This window comes from Ochotona princeps, chromosome 16, assembly GCF_030435755.1.
Source record: "Ochotona princeps isolate mOchPri1 chromosome 16, mOchPri1.hap1, whole genome shotgun sequence".
NCBI lineage: Eukaryota > Metazoa > Chordata > Mammalia > Lagomorpha > Ochotonidae > Ochotona > Ochotona princeps.
Window position 1 is genome coordinate 15,056,699 of NC_080847.1, and position 20,589 is coordinate 15,077,287.

General features: G+C 53.7%; 1 protein-coding gene across 2 annotated transcripts; it reads right to left on the reverse strand.

The window, feature by feature from the left end:
* Positions 1-1,086: 1,086 nt before the first annotated feature.
* CES4A (carboxylesterase 4A) lies at positions 1,087-12,880 on the reverse strand. Of its 2 annotated transcripts, XM_004584158.2 has the most exons (14): positions 12,823-12,880; positions 9,898-10,099; positions 7,739-7,880; positions 7,490-7,623; positions 7,086-7,239; positions 6,662-6,766; positions 6,469-6,573; positions 6,282-6,320; positions 5,021-5,161; positions 4,491-4,571; positions 4,032-4,182; positions 3,378-3,509; positions 3,121-3,193; positions 1,087-1,455 (listed from the first exon to the last, which is right to left on the reverse strand). In XM_004584158.2, exons 1-14 carry the CDS (start codon positions 12,878-12,880, stop codon positions 1,287-1,289), a joined length of 1,686 nt encoding a protein of 561 aa, XP_004584215.2. In that variant the 3' UTR covers positions 1,087-1,286. The 2 variants fall into 2 exon arrangements, with proteins under 2 accessions (XP_004584215.2, XP_058531055.1); XM_058675072.1 differs by lacking the exons at positions 3,121-3,193; positions 3,378-3,509 and having other exon boundaries at positions 1,291-1,455.
* Positions 12,881-20,589: the final 7,709 nt, after the last annotated feature.

The window sequence follows — 20,589 nt, forward strand, 5'->3', positions numbered from 1 at the left end:
CCTTGGGTCCTGCTCACAGCACTTCCCCTAACCTGGGGGAGAAGGGCAGACAGGTCTTTTGAGAAGAACCTTGGGGCGGGAGTGGGGTACAGAAGAGTCATTAATGACTCCTGTAGGGCACAGTAAGGCAGAGGGAGCCCTGCGGTGGGTCTTTGCCAGGGCCAGAGGGACTGGACTTCACTTTCGATCTAGCGCAGGCAAATAGGGATTCAGAGCCAAGAACATCTGGGTCAGTGGGTGAGGAATTACCAAGAGGATAGGAACATTAAGAATGGGGGATGACCCCCTCATGATGATGTAGAGTGATGCTTGTCAAGCATGGGCGGGGGGGAGTCCCAGGAAAATTGAGCATGATTCTTTCTCAGGTTGGACAACACTAACATGAACAAGGGAACCCTCCAACTCAGGTCTAGTTGAAGAGAAGTTGGGAGGAGGCTCAGTGGAGGCTGGCCAGAGTTTGTGAGGAAATGGAAAACCAACCCTCCAAGGCAATCCTGGGCCAGGCTGGGGCTGCGGTACAGGTGGGACCCAGGACCTCCAGGATGGGGTGGCCCCTGTGTGCAGGGGGAGTGAGTAGCAGGTGCACGCTACTCCAAGTGAAAGAGCACAGATGCCCAAGATCACCAAAGCAATAAAATGACAACGAGGCTGCTGGAGAGGTCAGAGCGCTAAGACCTAAGCTGAGGGGACACTGCGTATGGGGGGCGTGTCCTGGCGCAGTACTCTGGAGCCCCAGACCATGTGCTGCAGTTTGATGGAGTGCAGTGCATGGGGCCTGGCTCCAGACAGGAGCACACAGCCTCCCTCCCTGACTCCAGGCGACTGCTGCACCTAGATGGTCTACGGCTGGGGTAACAAGGTCAGGCCAACACACCTTGACTAAGCACCATCCTTGTGTATAGGCTTTGGAGGGGCTGGGGGTAGGGGGTGAGTGGAGGTGGGGCAGAAGAGCCCAGGTTGTTACTTTCCAGTAGCAAGGGGCTGCCAGTAGATCCTGAAGGCTGGGAGGACTTTGACACAGTGGACACAGAAGAGGGGGGAATCTTCCTGAGGCTGGGCAGCTGGGTGCAAGCTGCTGCTGAAGGGGCCTGGCCTAGTCCCATAGAGATGCTGAGGTAGGGGGCAGCAGGGCACAGCAGGCTGGGGAGGGTGGGATGGGCTAAGGCTGGGGCGCTGACCTGGAGGCAGGTCCAAAATCAGAGCATGCAGGACTCTAGTCCCCAGATGTGTCCGCGGCCAGTGTCCCCAGGGCTGTGGGTGACAAGCTCCCTCCTTCACAGCCGCTCTCAGGACTGTCCATGCTTCCTGGGGCGCTGAGGTTGGCGCATCCTCACCCAGAAGGCCATCTTCTCCTGCCTCAGCTTCTCCCCTACCCTTACGCTGAAGTCCAGCCGCAGGTACTGCTCCTTCTTGTCAAACTGCGGCCAGTAGGGCACCGTCCCATCATTGGGATTTCTGTGCAGCGGAAGAAGGGAGAGAGAATTATTCCTTTGTCATGCTGCCTTGTTCTTTCACTGCCCTCCCTCCTTTCTTATCTTTGCTTTCCCTTTTAGGACCTGGAGACCAAGGGAGCTTGTCAGAGGTGAAATAATTAGATCGGTAAGAAAGCAGGAAAGTGAGTGTGTGTTGGGGGGGGGCATGGTGGCAGGCCTTCCAAGCAGAGAGATCAGCGCATCAGAGCAGAGCTTTCAGAGGAAGTCTGCCATGGCTTGGATGTGGTGTATTTGTCCCCTAGTCTCATGTGCTAGAAGCGGGGTTCCGATATGGCAATGGTGGGAGGTGGTGGAACCGTTCAGAAGTGGGGCTGCAGTGAGGGTCTTCTGTAACTGGGGGGGTGTTTCCACTGTCTGGAGGGATTCATGGAGTCCTCATAGGACAGGGCCAGTTCCTATAAGAATGGCTTATTGAAGCCAGTGTTGAATACAGGCTTCCATCTATGATGCCAGCATCCCAGAGGAGTACCAGTTCAAGTCCTGGACACTCCCATTTCCAGTCCAGCTCCCTGCTAAAGTGCCCAGGAAAGCAGCAGAATAGGGCACAAATCCTTTTATGCCTGCCGACCACCCACGAGGGAGATTCGGGTGAAGTTCCATTGTCCTGGCTTTCGCTGGGCCCAGCCCTGCCTACTGTAGCCATTTCAGGAGTGAACCAGCAGATGGAAGATTTCTCTCTTTTTCTCCCTCTCTCTTTAATTATAGCTTTCAAATAAATAAATAAATAAATTCCTTAAAAAAAGAATGAATTTGTTATAAAAAGAGGCGGCTTGGTCCCTGAATATTACTGGTTTCCTGTCTGTCTATGTGACCTCTCCCTGTGACACGTCCTCCCACCCAGACACTCACCAGCCTCACCAGGGCTGAGTACTTGCTAGGGCCAGGATCTTGAGTCTCCAGAATTGTGAGCTAAACAAATCTCTTTTGGGAGGTGTGTGAGGGGACAGATGTGAAAAAGCAGATAACAAGGAAAGATTTCTGAGCAGTTTTTATGCTAGGCTGCGTACGGATCTGACACTTCATCCTGGGAACAGAGGGGAGTGCTAGTTTTAAGTAGGTGAATGACTTGTTTGGGTGGTGTATCAGACAGACACTTTAAGTGTCACCAGCAGAATGGATAGAAAGGAGAGGATGTGGAGATAAGAAAACAGTTTCAAGGCCAGTCACTGTTCCTTTCTGCTGTCACCTCCACTTGACCCCTACTCTGCCCACCTGGGCTGAACCAGATGCCTCCTGTCTGCCCTCAGAGTACCTTGTGCTCCACTGGCACAGCACTGACTGCACCTGATGGGAGGTTTATGTTTTCCTGTGGGGAGATCTTGGAGAACGGGGCTCCTAACTACCTCGTCCTTGGGCCCCAGCTCCCAGCGCTGGGTGTGAAAGTTAGGAACTGCGATTGTTGAATGGGGGTGTGAGTGAGTGGGTGGTGAGGGGTCTGGATGTGGGTCACGGGACCAGGAGGGACACATCCTAGTAACACTGAGGATCTCCTGACTGCCTGGGGAAAGAAGAGGGAGAAGGAGCATTCCAGGAGGTTCTGCCTGTCCAGTGGGATGTGCAGGCGGCACAGAACTGGAGCAGTTGCTGTTGGCTAGCCTTGCCCAGCTCTGTCAGGGGTCAGACTCACCCTGTGCGGGCAAAGTTGGCCCAGTATCTCATGATTCGGAAGCTGAGTGTCTTCGCTGCCGCTGTGGATGGTCCTGGGGGGGGGGGGGGTGGCAGATGGGATGTGGCATTTGGGACAAGAGTCAGGTGGCAGAATACTTGCATGTGGGACAGCATTCCTGATTAGGGACTGGCCAGCCCTTTGGGGGCCCAGGCCTGGAGGGGTGGGTCTGCACACAGAGATGGGAAACTGGAGGAGATCTCGTGGGGCTCCAGCACCTTTGAAGAAAGGGGTCCCGAAGACAAAGCGAATCTCATCCCCATGGTCCGCTCCATTGGTGCAGGGTTTGATGATGACGATAGAGGAGGTTTGGTGGTCAAACTCGTACAGGTAGACAGGGTGGCCGGCATCTGCAGACAAGGTGGCCGAGAAGGGTGGCAGGAAAAGCCCCAGCCAGGCTTCCCTTCCATCCCATGCCCCCTACCCACCTGCATCCAACAGGGGCCCAACCTTTCTGAGTTGCAATTCCTCCTAAGCCTATGATGCTAAAATCTCATTTATATGATTGTTCAAGGATCACGGAAGCCTTTCTTATTCTCCTTCAAGAAGCTTCCTTTCCTGGCCTGGCATTAAGGGTCTCTGGCATCTTCCCTCTGCAGCCCCCACTTTGCCCTCTTTTCCAAGCCCAGGACTCTGAAAGTGCCCCTAAGTCTGTTCTCTCAGCCAGAAAGTTGCCACCCCTCGGCCACGCCAGGTTCTGTCCTCTGGGATAGCTGAGGACCTGCCATTGTCCTGGGGTACAGTCAGCATCCTGCTGTCTCCTCTGTGGCATGCTGGGATCCTGCTCCAGCCTGAGGTGCTTGAGCAGTGGGTATCCCCAGGTGGAAAACAGCCAGGCCCAGAGTGGCCTCTCTTGGGGACCCCCCACCCACCCCGGTGGTGGCGGGCAGTCTCCAGTGCGCAGTAGACGAAGGTGGCATCACCAGCCAAGTCCATCACGTGGTCCCGGTACTTCTTCCAGTTATGTCTGTCGTGTCGCAGGTACTCCTCCATGGCCCGAGGTATCTGCTCCTTCGTCACGTTCTGGGCGGGAGGTCACGCTCAGCCGGAGCCCTGCAGTACCAGCTCAGCCAGAAGAGGGCGCACCAGTGACTCGGACTCAGGCTCAGCCCTCCAGACGTTTAGGGAAAGCGGAGCTTCCTGGGCAGGTCTTACCCTTTGTTTTTTGCTGCGTGGGAACCACCTCCCGTGACCTTTAAGGGGCTTGAGGTACCTCGTCCGAGCCCATGACAACCCCCCCCAGGACTCTCACAACAAAGACCCCCTCCTTTCCCAGAGTAGCTCCTACGGAAGAAGGAGGGGTCCACCCTGCCCATTGCTGGACTCCTCACCAACAGGCTGCTGGTGTTCCACAGGAGCTTGGTGAGGAATTTCTTTCTCATTAGATTCCGGTTTAGCGGGAACCTTAGGATCTGCTCACAAAACAAAGGCCCCGGGGTCCATCAGGTTTCTGCAGCTACTGCTGGTGGTGGTGGTGACCAGAGCCACGTGGGGTCCCAAGGGTCTTGTTTTTCTCGGGCTGAGTTCTCAGAGCACACAGCACCCAAAAGTGACCATGACCCTGCCCTCCTGCTCCCTGTCCATCACTAACTCCTGCTCCAAAGCTGAATTGGGGTTGGGCTGTCTACCCTGACCCAGGAGGCTTGGGGAATGGACATAGTAACCTTCTAGACTATGATCTGAAGAAACTGGAGTCCCACACCTGCAAGAGGCTGGCTATTCATCTCCTCTCCCCTTCTGTATCAGTCCTGGCTAGTGATGACAGGAGACTCCCTGGTGGGGCTGTGGGGACCAGACCTAGACACATCGCTCTGATGCTTGTCACCCCTCCCTACTGCAGTGAGCACCCCCTTATACTCACAAAAGGCAAGAGCCATCTGAACTCCCGGCTGTTGACACCTAGAAGGTAGGGCACAGGTAAAACCTGTCCCCTGGACAAAAGCACCTCAGGGTCATCTGGGAACACCACGCCGTCCACCACAGCACCCATGACCCACGTCATCTGCAAGGCAAAGGGCATTTCCCATCAGGTCCTCACAAGTCACTTCCCGGGGTAACCTTAAGTCCCCAGCTCAGCAAGTTCCCCCCCAGAAACACTCTGGCTCAGGCTGAGAAAAATCTGAGGTTGGTCACTGTAACCTTGGGAGAATGGACGTGGGTAGGGATCATAGTAGACCAGACCAGGTCGCTGGCCCTTGGGACACTTGATCTGGGGCACCCATAGAGCTCACCCCCTCACATTTGAAAATCTTGGCTGGGTGTTACTTCATTGAAGACTGCTCTAGTCATTCTATTTAATACTCCAGGGCTGACATTATGGCATAGCGGGTTAAACTGTCACCTATAAAGCCCACTTTCCAAAGGGTGCCGGTTTGAGTCCTGGCTGTTTCACTTCCAATCCAGCTCTTGATAATGAGCCTGGGAAAGCAGCAAAAGATGACCAAGTGCTTGGGTCCCGGCTGCCCATATGGGAACTCAGATGGAGTTCCAGGCTCCTAGGCTTCGACCTGGCACAGCTCCAGCCTTTGTGATCATTTGGGAAGTGATCCAGCAGAGGGAAGAATTCTTCCTCCCTCTCCCTCTTCCCTCTCTCCCTCTCTGTAACTCATCCTTTCAAATAAATACATCTTCATTTAAAAAATCAGATAAAGTTCCACCTATCCCCAGGTAGGTGTTAACCTAGCAGTTAAGATGCTGGTTGAAGCATATCTGAGTGCCTGACACCTGGCACAATCTAGACGTGCACAGCTTCTGTTCCCACCTCCAGCTTCTGGCTGATGCGAGCCCTCAGGGGGCAGTGGGATGACCTTTGTGGCTGCACTTCTGCTGCCCCTGCGGGAGACCCGCATTGGGTTTCCTTCTTTGGCCTGACCCAGCGCCAGCCATGGAAGGCATTTGGGGAACGAACGAGAAGATGAAAGCTTTCTGTCTCTCACCTTTCAAATAAATGAACAGAATTTTAAAAAGTATCCTGTTCCCACTCCTAACCTCCTTACCCTTCCCACCTGTGGCTGTTCACTTCTCAGTGGCAAAGGGTTGTTGGTCTGACAGTCCCCTGACTACCACCCCATGTGCCGGCAGCCAGCAGGTGTTTGACATATTGCAGGATGCAACCGCCTCACCTCTTGAGGGTCTTTGCAGATGTTCACGTGGAAGAATCTCTGCCAGGGAAATGGAGGGTATCAGGGTTCCAGGAAGCTGCCCTGGAGTGCTGGGGAGCCAGGTCCCTTGGGGAAGCAGCTGGGTGGGGCTGGGAACCGAGTGAGGAGGGCTGAGGAGGGTTGCAGGCAGCTGAGCTGTTCCACCTACCATCCTCTTGGACACTTGCATCAGTTTAGCCCCGGGCAGGGCCCTCAGGCAGTCCACTAGGATTTGTGAGCTGTCGTGGCTGCAGCCAGCCAAGCGGGCAACCTTCTGTGGAGAAGAAAGGCGGGAGGGAGGGGTGGTGCTCTGAGATGTTCTGTACCCCTTGGCTGAGCCGTGCAGGAGGAGACACACCCACCTTGGCCACCTTCCATGGATCATAAGTGATGAAGACTTTCATTATGGCGGTGCCGCTCTGGGAAATGGCCCGATGGAAGAGGCCCCGGGCTAGGGGTGACATCATCTGTAGGGGGTGAAGAGCAGGCACCCCCGAAGCTCACAAGCCAGGCCTCATGGCTGGGCAGCCTAAGCTGGAGTCCTGAATCTGAAGGTGACACTTGGCTGCCTCAGGTCTGTGCTGTGGAGCCCAGGGGGCCTGTAGGGGATCCATGAGAAGGTAAGGGGCTTCTGAGCTGCAGAAGCAGAAATGGGGGTGGTGGGATGTGTGCAGTCCCCTATCCGAGTGCCTGGTCAGAGTATCCACCCTAGTGGGTGGGGAAGGCAAATCTACCCACGGGCAGTGGCATGACCACACAGACCTGCACGCGTGTCAGGGCACTCACCAATCCCGAGATGCTAATGGCCCCTGACGACTGGCCAAACAGAGTCACGCTGTTTGGGTCTCCGCCAAATGCCTCAATGTTCTCCTTCACCCACATCAGAGCTGCCAGCTGGTCCAGCAATGCCCAGTTTCCACGGGCCTGGTTGTCACCCGTGCTGGGGGTGTGTGGGAGGGAGGGTGAAACTCAAAGTTAGGGTCCTGGACCTGGGTGGATGGGATGTGGAGGGCTCTCCATCTCATTCTATCCCTGCCCTGTTCTGCCATGCCTCTTATGGACCAGGCTGGGCACCCAACTCCCTCCATTATTAGGACTATATGAACCACCACACTCCTTCCAGCAAGGCGGAGTGTCAAGTTCACAGTCTCCACCACCCCTTGCCCACACTCTGATGCAGCCCCGCCCACCTGAGGAAGCCCAGGATCCCCAGTCTGTGCTGCAGGAACACCAGCACCACTTTCTCACGGGCCGCCAGCTCTGAGCCCTCGTACGTGGTAGCAGAGCCCACGAGGAAGGCGCCTCCAGGGAACCAGACCATCACCTAGGTGGGCAAGAAAGGCCCCGGCGTGAATGGGGCGATGGCAGGGTGGGGCGGTGGGAAATGGCACTGGCAGAGTGCGTCTGCGAGGTGTGGAGGAGGACACTAACTAACTCACAGGCCACAGAGGGTCCCCGGGCGCGCGCACCGGCGCGTACACGTTCAGGTACAGACAGTCCTCGCTGAAGCGCAGCCACTTGTATCGCTTCCGTGTGTTAAAGTATATGGAGGCTAGCTGGCCCCAGGACTCCTGCAGGCACCTGTGGGCGGCAGAGGTGGTGGGTGCTACCATAATTTCCCATGTACCTCCGGGGTCCACAGTGAGGCGGGAGCGCCAAACGCAAAATCTGGGCCGAGTGTGTGTCCTTGTTAGAGGCCCTCCTTGGCACCCATCCCTCCTCCTTGCCTTAAAGGTCCACCCAGGAGGGAGAGTCTTTGCTCCAGCCAGGTGCTCTCCAGTCTAGAACAAGGATGCCTTGCACACATCCTGGTCTTTCATGCCCCCATCCTCCACTCCTTGCCCATAACTGTTGCCCCGTTCTGGCCATCACTGCCTGCGGTCTTCCGGACCCTGTCCCCACCTCTTCACGTTCCTCGTCCAGTACTCTTGCTCTACAGGTGGACACAAAGTCCCTGGCTCCCAACACCCTCAGGATAAAGTCTAGATTCACTCACTCTGACGGAGGGCCTCCTTTCCATCCAGTCCTGTTCTTCCCAGCACCCTCTGCTGGCCTCCCACCTCCCAGATGCCCGGTGCTGGTAGCCTTGCTGCCCAAAGCCGCACGCTCCTGCCCCTTGAATTAACTGAGAACTAGGGCAGGTGGCGCCCTCTGCTGGGCACTTCCCTTTTGGTTCCCACTTCACACTGTAGTCCACAGTAGAGTAGGGATTGGAGTTGTTTTTGAGTCCTGCCTCCCAGCCCAGTACCTTGTCCTGTGTGGCCATTTGGAGAACTCATGGAGTTCTCTGGATACCTAGCCTTTTCCGCTGGGTTCAGGCTGCACCCTCTTGGTCAGGCTCAGCAAAACCTGCCTGCAAGTTTCTTTGCTTTGCCAGCACAGTGTCTCATCTGACTGTGGTCTTCCAGAGCTGTCCCTGTCAGCAGGCTGGCCTCCCCTCTGCTCCCTCCCGGCTTTCTCGGGTCACCTGTATGTAGCTGTCCTCCCCACCCTGACCAACTCTCTGTCCCCACCCCACCACCAGAGCCACTCCTGTCCTGGTCACCTGTAGCCTCCATATTGCCAAATCTCTCTTGTTGCCTTACTTGCCTGGCACCCTTCTTGTGGCCTCAGCACACTGCCCTTCTGGATTAACTGTCCCTCTCTGGCTTCTGTGACACCTGTCTCCCTTGCTTTGCCTGCCACCTCATTAGTGGTTCCTCTCGCTGTTACTGGTGTCAGCATGGAAGAGCCTGGGCCACCTAGATCCTTGATTCTCAGTTCTTTGGACTGTTCTTTCTCCCAGAATTTTCTCACTGGGCCCTTGGGCTTGACAAATGTTGCTGTCACTGTCATGCTGATGGCCAGTTTGCTTCCAATGCCACATCTGCACACAGACATTTATTAATGCGTCACACTCCACATGCCCCAAAGTGAGCTTTGGTCCCTACCCCCATTCCCCGCTGCCAAAACCTGCTCTCTCCAGTGTTCCCTTGTGTCTTACATCTGTTCTTAGGCACCCAGAGTAATAGTTGTAGGATTTTGTTTTGTTTAGATCTTGGGCAACGTGCATTCTCACTAGGTTTTTCTAAACCTTGCACTTTGACTAGCTGATGCCCAACATCACTGGTGATCATCACAGAATGTTCTGCACTCAGTGGTCTGAAGAAACAGTGGTCTGAAGAAACAGTGGTATCCTTGGTCTGGGTAAAATGACCAATCCAGTCCTTCTAAGGGCAGTCACTGGCTCAATCCTAAGCACAGCGGGAGGTGGCGGCTAGCCCTGTGCATTTCCCAACTGAGCGCGTCCTGTGCAGGCACAAGCTGGCAAGTGTTTGGGCTCAAATCTAGGGGGAGAGGTGGTGCTTGCAGCTGACTGGGCAGGTGGGGCACCCTCTGCTCTTCAGCCACCTGTAGGAAAACTTGGTTCCCCAGCAGGTCCTAGGACACAGAGAGAAACTGAGAAAAGTATTATCAGCCCCTTATCTTGCCTTCTCCATTAATCACTTCCTTATAAAGTTTGAAACTGCCTGTCTGTGGTAACAGAGGTTCTCAGTGAACTGCTCCAAGCCCTCCCTCCGATGATGCCCCCTCCCGCCTACATTCCTCTGGCTCTTACGAAGGCGGGTTAGTGGTGGCATATCTGGTTCCTTTCCAAGGCTCTGGAGGTTCTGGGGGGGCAAATCTGCGGGCTCCCACAGGAGGTTTGGAGAAAGGAACTCCGAGGAAGACATGGATGGGCGTCCTCCACACGTACACCTGCTTTCCTCGGAGGGTCCCATATTTGGTGACCGCTAGAGGTTTCTTGATGTGCCAGGCACCTGGGGAGAGAAGAGAGAAGTGGTCACTCCAGCACAGCCACTCACAGCCACAGAGGGGACCCAGCTGCTGCTTTTTGTGACAATCAAAAAAGTCAAGCTTTAAAATTTTTTTTTTAAATTGGAAAGTCAGATATAAAGAGAGGAGGAATGACAGAGTGGAAGATTTTCTGTCTGCAGATTCACTCCCTAAGTGACCGCAATGGCCAGAGCTGAGCTGATTCGAAGCCAGGAGCCTCTTCTGGGTCTCCCACACAGGTGCAGGGTCCCAAGGCTTTGGGCTGTGCTTGACTGCTTTCCTAGGCCATAAGCGAGGAGCTGGATGGGAAGCAGGGCCACCAGGATTAGAACTGGCGCCCATATGGGATCCCAGCGCGTTCAAGGCGAGGACTTTAACCACTATGCTATTGTGCTGGGCTCGACACCTCTTTTCCTGTGACTGACATTTGCCTGGCATATTTCTGGGCGGAAGTCACAAACGTGTGCATTGTGACTCATGCATCCATCCATACCCACATGTACATGCAAATACATGCATGATTTATCAACCAAGAAAAACATGGAAACACAAGAGCCAGGGGCCTGCCCATTTGCACGCAGGCACGTTTGTACAGGTACGGTCATACATAGATCATCCACCTATGGCGTTCAGTCCCACATCCAACATGCACACACACGCATGTACGTATGTAGTAAAGCCTGCCTGACCCTGGCTGGCTCTTGGAATAGATATGAAGTTGGACAAGTTGAAACCGACCTCTGCCTGTGGCTCCTTCCTGAAAGGGGTCCATGTCTCCCCTCTTCCCCTACTGAAATGCAATTCTTTTGGGCCTCAGTGTTAGGAAGCTCATTCTGTAAAATGACACAAAGCAAATCTGATCCAGGAAATTCGTGCTCCTGGCTGTGCCTCAGAACCTGCTAGAGATTGTCATAAAAATGCAGATTCCTAGGCCCCATTCATAGGACAATCTGAGAGCTGCATCAGACGGTCTGCTCTCTCCCAGAGATGTGGATGCACTTGGAGTTGGAAGGGACACTTGGCACTGGTGTGAGAGAGCACACCTTCATGCTGCCCACATCCCGGGGCTCTGCCCACCTTCTGGAAGACTTCTCTGTGCATGAATTAGAGACTGCAGTGCTGGACCTCTGGGCACAGAGATGGATCAATGGGGGCAAAGGGCCACCCGAGCTTCCTCTGTGTGGGCAGCTCTTTGAAGAAGGCAAAACTTGCCCACCCAGGCTTCTCACTGACCCAGGGGAGTCAGGAGGCCCAGGGGCGCAGCCAGGGGCAGCAAGTAGCCTGCAGTCTCCTAGGACAGAGCCAGGAGGCAGAGGCCTATTAGCTTCCTGCTGCGTTCCCTGAATCAGGGGCTCCCCCTGGTGGCATGGCCATAAGTGATGATGGATTGGTCCTTGTAACGCAGCACTAACACTGTGCCGCTTTTCCAGTGGAGGAAAGATCTCCTCTATGCTGTATCCTCTCACTTCGCCTTTCCATAAATAAATAAAACAAAATTTTTGGAAAAAAAGAAAACCAAAAGAATGACTTCTGTATCATCATCACCTACACACCCTAGCAGACTCTGGAAACCAGGCGTGTAACTGGGGACAAGTGAAGTGAACCTGACTGCCGGCGCAAACGGTAAACAGTCTTTGGTATGACTCTGAATGAAAAAAAAAAGCCAAGTATGTATTGCATACATGCTAATGTCACAGCTACGTACAATTATACAACAAAAAGATTTTTTAATGCACTAGAAAACTGAAAGCAGCATTAGCGAAGTTTCCTTCACATTAAAAATCGAGTATTTACATAAACAAAAGTGACTCTGATTACAAGGGTCATGTTGACTGTGGTAGACACACCGGGAGCTGGGATGACCTAGGTTTTGAACTGGATGGTGGGTTCATAGAATGCACAGTTGTATAATTAATACAATATCCTGCCCCCCATACACAATGGTACAGGCACTGTGTGTGCGTCTTGTTGTATGTATCTTCTAGCTCAACAAGCTTTTGTAAGAAGTGTTGCTTTTGGGCCTGGTGTGGTAGCCTAGTGGCTAAAGACCTTGCCTAGCATGTGCCAGGATCCCATATGGGTGCTAATTAATATCCCAGCTGCTCCACTTCCCATCCAACTCCCTGCAGGTGGCTTGGGAAAGCAGCAGAGGATGACCCAATGCCTTGGTAACCTGTACCTGTGTGGGAGGTCCGGAAAAGGCTCCTGGCTTCGGATTGGCTCAGCTCCCACTGATGTGGCTACTCGAGGAGTGAACCAGGGAATGGATCTTTCTCTAACCCTAACCCCAACCCTAACCCTAACTCCTTTCACTGTATATCTGACTTTCCAATGATTAAAAAAAGACATGAACTATTTAAAAAAAATAGTGTTACTTTTAAGAAGAAAGAGGACACTAAGGAGAAACTGGCAGGTAGTCAAGAGGCCCCTGAGGGACGGGGAGACAGAAGCAGAATGCCTATTTGGGAGGGAGGATGAAGGGAAGCTGTAGACCCCCGCCCCGGGCCAGGAGCCAGTCCTTGCGATTCTCACTTTGTATCGCAGCCCTGTGGACTCCTAGCTAGGGGCGATTGCACCAGGAATGCCCAGCACTTGTCTTTGTGCCATGCCCTGCTGTCCCCAGGAGGGGTGATCTTGGGTCCTGGTACCTCTCTGGCCTGGCCCCTTGATAGGGGGTGGTGTGGTGTAGCAGGGTTGAGGGACTTACCCAGGGCTGCCTGCTGTACCAGGCAGACGGCAAGGAACAGGCCCTGGCTCCACTTCATGCTGTGGCGGCTGGCTCCTGCCACAGGCTGGAGTGCTATTAAGGCTGTGGGTGTCAGATGGTAGCTGTGAACACCAGCCAGCCCTGCTTTTTATCTTATCCGTAGGTGCATGGGTGGGAGGAATCAGGATCAGCTTCTGTCCAGCCCACAGCCTTGTGCTGCCTGCGGGTGACAGGTGATGCTGGCGGACTGTGACTTTGCCGGCCGACTGGCCAGCTTGCAATCCCTGGTTGGCTCACCTGTACCGTGGTCTGAAGGTGGACGAGTGTGAATCAGGCCCTGCGCACACAGCAGGTGCTAAGAGGAGAGCTCTGGGCTTCATCTCTGTGGACTGGCAATGTGTTGGGCCTCCTTGCTCCCTCATGCTTGATCCAGATTCTTCTACTGGCATGTCTCTGCTCTTCTTCACTGGGACCATCAGGGAGCAGATGGGTGCTGGGCCTGGCCTGAGAAATCAATACGACCGCCACCCTCGCTGGCTAGTGGCCTGGTGTAGGGGAGCAGATGTTGGGGCAAGCAATCTCCCAGGCTCCCAGCCCAGATGCGGGAGCCCTACAGCAGTTGCTCTCCCTGGCTCCTGGGAAGGCCTGAGGTTCTGGCCCACCTCTGGGAAAAAGGAATCAGGGGGCTGCAAGGCCGGGTTGGGGCAGCTCTGCCTCTTGTTTTATAGGCCTGGTGGATGCTTAAAGTATCCTCCTCTCACAGTTTTGGGGGCCTTCAGAGCAAGCCCTTATTGGGACCCTGCTCCCACAATGATCATTCTTGTAACCCTGCCACAACCCCCAGGGGTGTGGAATTTCCACCCAGTCATTGCTACCTAGGTTCTAGGTGCTTCTAAAGCAAGCCCACGCCAGGCCCAGGGTGACCCTTGGCTGTCCATCCTGTGGGATCTACACAGGTGAGCCCTGCCCTGGCCCTGTCCCAGCAGGGTTGTGGCCCATCCACTGCAGCCCCCTCTGTCCCACCCACTCAGACAGGGCAGGGCTGTCCTTTCGCGAGCTCAGGCTCTGACTGGCTGAGCACCCCATGGTGGGCAGTCTTCCTCCCTCTTCCCCAAGATCTCCTGAGGAAGCTGCCCATGACCCCGAGTGGAAGGAAGTGGGTGAGAGGCAACGGTTCTCTCCAAAGACAGTCAATTCCCAGCTTTCTCCCCAGTCCAACACCCTAATCCAGGATCCAGCTGGAATGTCCTGGGGTGTTTGTGTGTGTGTGTGTGTGTGTGTGTGTGTGCACGTGCTGGGATTGTGGAAATTGTTCTAAGGTCTTTTTCTAAGAAACAAACAACAACAACAACAACAACAACAAACGTTCCTGGTGGATGTGGCTTGGAAACCTCATGTCCCCTACATCTTGGGGTCTGAAGGGTCACAGTCAGGGTCCTCCTCCCCATCACAGCTTCGCTGTTAGCAAAGCAGGTAGCTTTGGTCTTCCATGGCAGCCGTGTGGATGACATAGCCTTTCCCAAAAGTGATTGAACCACGTGGAGCAAGAGCCTTAAACTTGCCTGCATCCTTTGACCGAGAAGTTTGGGCCAGGAGGCCATCCAAAACACACAGAGAGCTGTTTACCTGGGTGTCCTAAACCTTGTTGACAACAGCCTCACCCCTACACAACTGGAAGGGATGGGTGGGAAAGAGACACACTGGGGCAGCCAACTCACCAAGCAGTACATTTTGGACAGTGTTCTGCTCCTTGCTGGATATGTGACCCTCACCAAAAAAATTTTTTTTAAATTGATTTATTTATTTGAAAGGCAGAGTTAGAGAGAGAGAGAGCGAGCGAGCGAGAGAGAGAGAGAGAGAATCTTTAACCTGCTGGTTCACTTCCCAAATGGCTGCAATGGCCAGAGCTGGGCAGGGGTGAAGCCAGGAGCCAGGCGCAGGTGTCCCATGTGGATGCACGGCCCAAGCACTGAGGCCATCCTCTGCCCATGTCCCAGGCTGTAAGCAGGGAGCTGGATCAAATTGGAGTAGCTGGGACTTTAACCAGAGCTCATTTGGGATACTGGTGCCACAGGTGGTAGGTTTACTTGCTACACCACAGTGCCACCCCCCCCCCCGAACAAATCATTTAATGTCTCAGATTTGCAGTGTTTTCAATCTGTAACATTATCACATTAACAGTAATTCTCTCCCAAAATAGCAGCTGAAGGTTAAAAAAGGTAAAGCACTTAAACCAAAATTTACTTATTTATTTTTAAAAATTTAGTTTGCTTTCATCGGAAAGGCAGAGTTACAGATAGGGGGAGAGACAGTGAGGAAGATCTTCTGTCTGCTGGTTTGTTCCCCAAGTGGCCACAATAGCCAGAATGAAGCCGATTCAAAGGCAGCAGCCAGGAGCTTCCCCCAGGCTCCACAGACTCTACAAGGAACATTACCAGAGATTTTGCAGGATGGAATTTACACATCTTTTTTTTTATTAATTATTTTGCATTATGTGACAGGGAATTTACACATCTTAAACATTCACTTCAATTTTGTTTGGAAGACAGAGCAAGGGGAAACGGGAAGATCCATCTTCCACCTGCTAGTTTACCCACCAACCCCTCCACAGTGAGGTCCAGCCACCCCAGCCAGGAGCCTGGAACCTTTTCTGGGTCTCCCATGGGTTGGCAGGGCCCCATCCATTGCCTCTAGGATGCACATTAGCAGGGAGTGGGAATTGGAAGCCAAGCCAGGACTTACATCCAGGTACTGCGATAAGGAATATGGACATTCCAAGGTGCGTCTTACCATTGTGCCTGCCTCTTAGTGTGCGATTTAAAGGGGGCCGAGATGAGACCACTTGGAAGGGTAGCCTGGACCATAACCCTCTCTGCTGATTGTCTGCCTTGTTCCTCTGGCCTCCTCTGGACTGGGGCTGCATCAATAGGATTATGGAGCCCGGACCCTGGGAGGTGGGGCTGTTGCTGGGGCTGCTGCCCAGGCTCTGACAGGCTTCACCAAGCACCCTGTGTGTTCCCCATGGCAGAAGCCAAGCAGGGGAGGTGGGGTGGGGAAGACAGCCAAGGATGCAACTCCACCTGCCACACCTGGGGACCAGCCACGAGGGACTTCCCCATCCTGCTGGGAGCTTCCTGGGTCAGTTCTGTGTGGGCTTCAGGGACCAGGCCTGTCAACAGCTGCCTCCACGCTTATCACCTCTCCCAGAAAGTGACAACCTTTCACCTGGCCTTGATGGGAACGCTTGTGCACCAGGGCGCTTATGGGTTCCTTCTGGGGCTCACACAGGATTTAGGGGTGCTGCCTCTCTCTGCCTCCTCTGTAACTCTTTCATGTAAAATTAACAAATCCTTCTAAAAATTAAAAAGAAAGAAAACTGTGGGCAGGTATTTGATGAAGCCACCACTTTGGAGGCCTGGAGCCTTCCCTGAAGTGCCAGAGTTTGAGTCCCAGCTCTGCCTCTGGTCCTGAGCATCCAGGGACACAGCAGTGATGGTTCAAGTACTGGGGGACCTGGCACCCATTCATGGGGAGACCCTGGTGGAGATACAAGCTCTTGACTTTCAGCCTGGCTCAGCCCTGGCTGTTGTAGGCACTGGGGGGAGTGATCCAGAGGATGGAAGATATCTCTCTATCTCTCTCCCTTTCAAATAAAGTGAAAACAAACAAATAATATTGTGAGAAACTAAAGAATCTATAAAATAAATGGGAGAACTTGCTATCCCCTTAGATTAGGTGGCTTAATACTGTGCAGACGGTGATACTCCCAAATTGATCCAGAGAGCCAATGGCCCTTTTTTCCCCTTTTGTTAAGGATTTTCTCTTTGTGGCCAGTGTGATGGCTCAATTGGCTAATTCTGTGTCTGCAAGTGCTGCCATCCTAAAGGCACTCCAGTTTGTGCCCTGGCTTCTCCCTGTCCCATCCAACTCCCTGCTTGTGGCCTGGGAAGGTAGTAGAAGATTGCCCAAAGCCTTGGGATCTTGTACCTGTGTGGGAGACCAGGAAGACACTCCTGGCTCCTGGCTTTGAATCATTTCAGCTCTGGCAGTTGGCAGCCATTTGGGGAGTAAACCAGCAGATGGAAGATCTTTCTCTCTGTCTCCTTATCTCTGTAAATCTGCTTTTCCAATGAAAACAAACTTTGAGGAAAAAGATATTTTCTCTTTGAGTCACAGAGTATTTAAATTAAAAAAATATTCACTTTTATTTTTAAAAAAGATGTATTTATTTGGAAGTCAGACTTACATAGAGAGATGAAAGACGGAGAGGGAAGGATCTTTGACGTGCTGCTTCACTCCTCAGAGGGCTGCAATGGCCAGAGCTGGGCCAAGCCGAAGCCAGGAACTCCGAGCTTCTTCTGGGTCTTCCACATGCATAGCAGGAGCTCAAACACTTGGGACGTCGCAGCTGCTCTCTCCAGGCCATTAGCAGAGAGCTGAATAGGAACTGCCACAGCTGGTTCTTGAACCAGCACCCATTCGGAATTCCAGCTCCATAGGCAGCAGCTTTTTTTTTCATTAAGACACAGTGCCGATCTCTGTTTGATTTGTTTAAAGGGTGCACACAGAGATGGAGATCTCAACTGTTTGCTCAGTCCCGAAACGTACATGAATAGACTTGTTTCCTTGTCTTTATCCCTAGACAATAGTACAACCGTTGACTTAACACTCACAGTTGTTTAAATGCTGTTTTAGATAGTCTAATCTAGAGACGACTTAGGTGTGTGGGAGGGTCTTGGGGCAACATAAAGCTGCTGGGCACACCTGTATCCCTTATCCGAGGGCCTGGCTTTGGGTCCCAGCTCCACTTCCACTTCCAGTTTCCTGTTAACATTTTAAAAAAATGTGGGGGCCTGGCACGATGACATAAAGGCTAAAATTCTCACCTTGCAAGTGCTGGGATCCCATATAGGTGCTGCTCCACTTGTCCTCCAGCTTCCTGCTTATGGTCCACAATTTGCTGTAGAGACACGTCCAGCCGGCAGTGGCAGGGAGTTGGAACCCGCTGCACGCTGTCTGAGGCTGACTGTTGCGGTTGTCTGCCCTCCTGCCTGTGCTGAGGGTTACCTGCCCCAACTAGCGCCAGCAGCGCGGACCAGGTGTACCTGCTTGTTCCTGCAGCGCCCCCTGGTGCTCACGCTGTTGCACTGCACACACGGCCCTTCTGGTGGCCCTGCCGCGTGCAGGTTCCGAGGGTCCGCGAGCGGCTGCCCTGCCCTGCACGCTGGCACCTTCTGGAGCTGTGTCTAGCTCCTTTCAGCTCTGCACAGCTGCTTCATGGATCCTGTGGGCAGGGCATCAGTTCTTCCAGGACACCCTGGCTGGCATATGGGGAGCCTCCAGCGGGCTTTGGGCCAGGGGCAGGGGAGGAGGGAATAGAGAAGTGAGAAGCTTGGAAACCTTCCCTCCCCCAAAACCCTGTGCTGCCCCAGAGGCAGACATGGTGCCAGTCCTTACTCTTGCTCCTTGTATGGGGGACATCTGACACAAGACGGGGCAGGATGAGATCTCATCAGCAGGTTTGTTCTCCCTCTCCAGGAACAAGTGACGATGCTGAGAATGAAGTCCGGGATGAACTCCCCCTCCGGCCCCCCAAATGCCTACCTGTCATGTCCGGAGCACCCTCAGGTCTACAAGAGAAAGCTCCTTTCCATGCCCATGTGGCTCAGACCTCCCAGCGTTCTCCTGCCAGCCCCCAGGATGGCCTTTGCCCTGGTGTCCCATCAGTCTCCAGTCGGGCCCCAGTTCCTCCCATGCCCTCCCCTTGTGCTCTCTGCCCTAGTCTCCTTCCTGCAAACAACACTTGGGTTAGCATCACACGAGGTTGACTTTCTCAGCTCTCTGCCGCCCTCTAGTGCACACCCTCAGTAGTCCCCTTTCCCGGTGACCTGCTCTTGGCTCATTTCAGCACCGCCCACCGTGCGGCCCATTACTTCTGCTGTTCACGCCCCCCGCCCCCCCCCCCCCCGCAACCAGCTCCCAGTCTGAGGACTCGCTGCTAGTCCCTCTTTGCTGATCCTGAAGGCTTCATACATCTGACTGTTGGGACCCTGATGGAAGAAATTGATGAAGACAGGGAGGTCTTTTATGCCAATAAAGAGCTTGAACTTGTTCCAGGGGGTAGCGAGAGTCACTTTTTATTTAAAATTTAAATTTATTTATTTTAAATGTTTGTTACCTAGGGGATGGGGCTTGCAGGCCCATGCTGATCTCAGGGTGGGATGGGAAGGGATGGGGGGAGGTGGGTGAGGGAAAAGGCCCCACCCTTCCTCCTGTGACTGTGTGTTTGGAGGACATGGGGGGTGCACTGCTGCTTGCTAACAGATCAATGTGAGCTTTTTTTTTCTTTTCAAACTATGAGAAAGAGAGAGAGAGAGAGAGACAGAGAGAGAGAGGAGAGATCCTCCATCCATTCATCCACTCTCTAATGCCTACAATAGCTAGAAATGAATCCAGAAGCTCGGAAACCACATCTGGGTCTCCCATGTGGGTGGTGGGGACCCAAGCACCTGAACAATCCTCTGCTGCCTCCCAACTACCCAGGAAGTTGGATAGGAAGTGGAGGAGCTGGGACTATTCCCTCCTCCCTGTCTCTCTGCTAGGAATGTGGGCATCCCATCCCGAGTAGCTACTTACTGTCACCCTACAGCAGTCCCTCCTGGCACTGGGGTGGGACATGACACAGAACCCTTCCGTCACCATGTCCCTCCTTCCTGCCAGGTGGACTTCCCATACAGCACCAGTCCCAGTCGCAAGCTCCTTTTCTGTAACCATCGCCCATCAAGACGGTGATGTGACCAAGCAAGGACCCGTGTGGGGCTGGAGCTGATGGGATGGGATGGTTGGGGCAGGGAAGACATTGCCATACGTCCCACTCCAGATGTTTGAGAGGAGTGGGGCATTGCTCCTCCCACTCTGGAAACCTCTGGCTGCTTTGCACTTTTTATCATCAGTAGTTTTAAGTATTAATGAACAGGTGGAGTTGAAAGCCAGAGCAACATAAAGAAAGCTGGTGAGACCCACACAGAGAGGAAGAGAAATCTTTCCCTGGTGGTTTCACTGTCCCAGTGCTGCAACCACCCAGCCAGGACCAGGCAGGACCAAGTTCGAGCCAGGAGCTGGGAACTCTATCCTGGTCTCCCACACGGGTGGCAGAAGCTCAAATACTTGGGCAGTCATGAGCAGGAGGCAGGAGGATTGGAAGCAGAGCAGTTGGAACTCAAACCAGCGCTCCCATGGGGGATGCCGGCATAGCTGCCAGTGGCTTAACTCATTGAACCTCCTTCACCAGGTCTGCTTTTGTGCTTTATAATCCGAGTGGCAGACATGCTGACCCACACATTCATCCATTCTCCTTCCCTGCACCTGTTCTATGTCCCACTGGGCATTCTGAGAACCTGGGCTGAGTGCACCCAGAAGTTGTTCCCTCTGCCACCCTCCATTGGCAAGGGCCCTGGGGTCACAGGGCTCTGACTGGTGAAGTCCAGATCTGGTAAATGCAACTGTACAGGGGGCCAGCTGATGCCAGATGCTGGCCAGCCGCAGCCTGTGGTGTCTGGGGTTGGGGTGGGGGACCCAGGACTTCCCCACTCCTGGTCTCTTCCCAGGAAGCCTGGCATCCACGGCCAGGGCAGACTGTGTCTGTGGCAGACTGGATATGACGTTGACATTGAAAGGCCTGAGTCTAGCAGCCATGGTCCCACGATGTCCGTCTGTAACTCACCAATATCCCCTACCCCACTCCAGATCCTGCCCCATGTGGTGTGA

Coding starts and splice junctions, on each gene's coding strand:
- CES4A (XM_004584158.2), bottom strand. CDS start 12,880: ATGAAGTGGAGCCAGGGCCTGTTCCTTGCCGTCTGCCTGGTACAGCAG. Junction 7,881..9,897: donor GCCACCACTAACCCGCCTTC/GTAAGAGCCAGA, acceptor TGCCGCCCACAG/GTGCCTGCAGGAGTCCTGGG. Junction 3,510..4,031: donor GACTGCCCGCCACCACCGGG/GTGGGTGGGGGG, acceptor CCTTGTCTGCAG/ATGCCGGCCACCCTGTCTAC.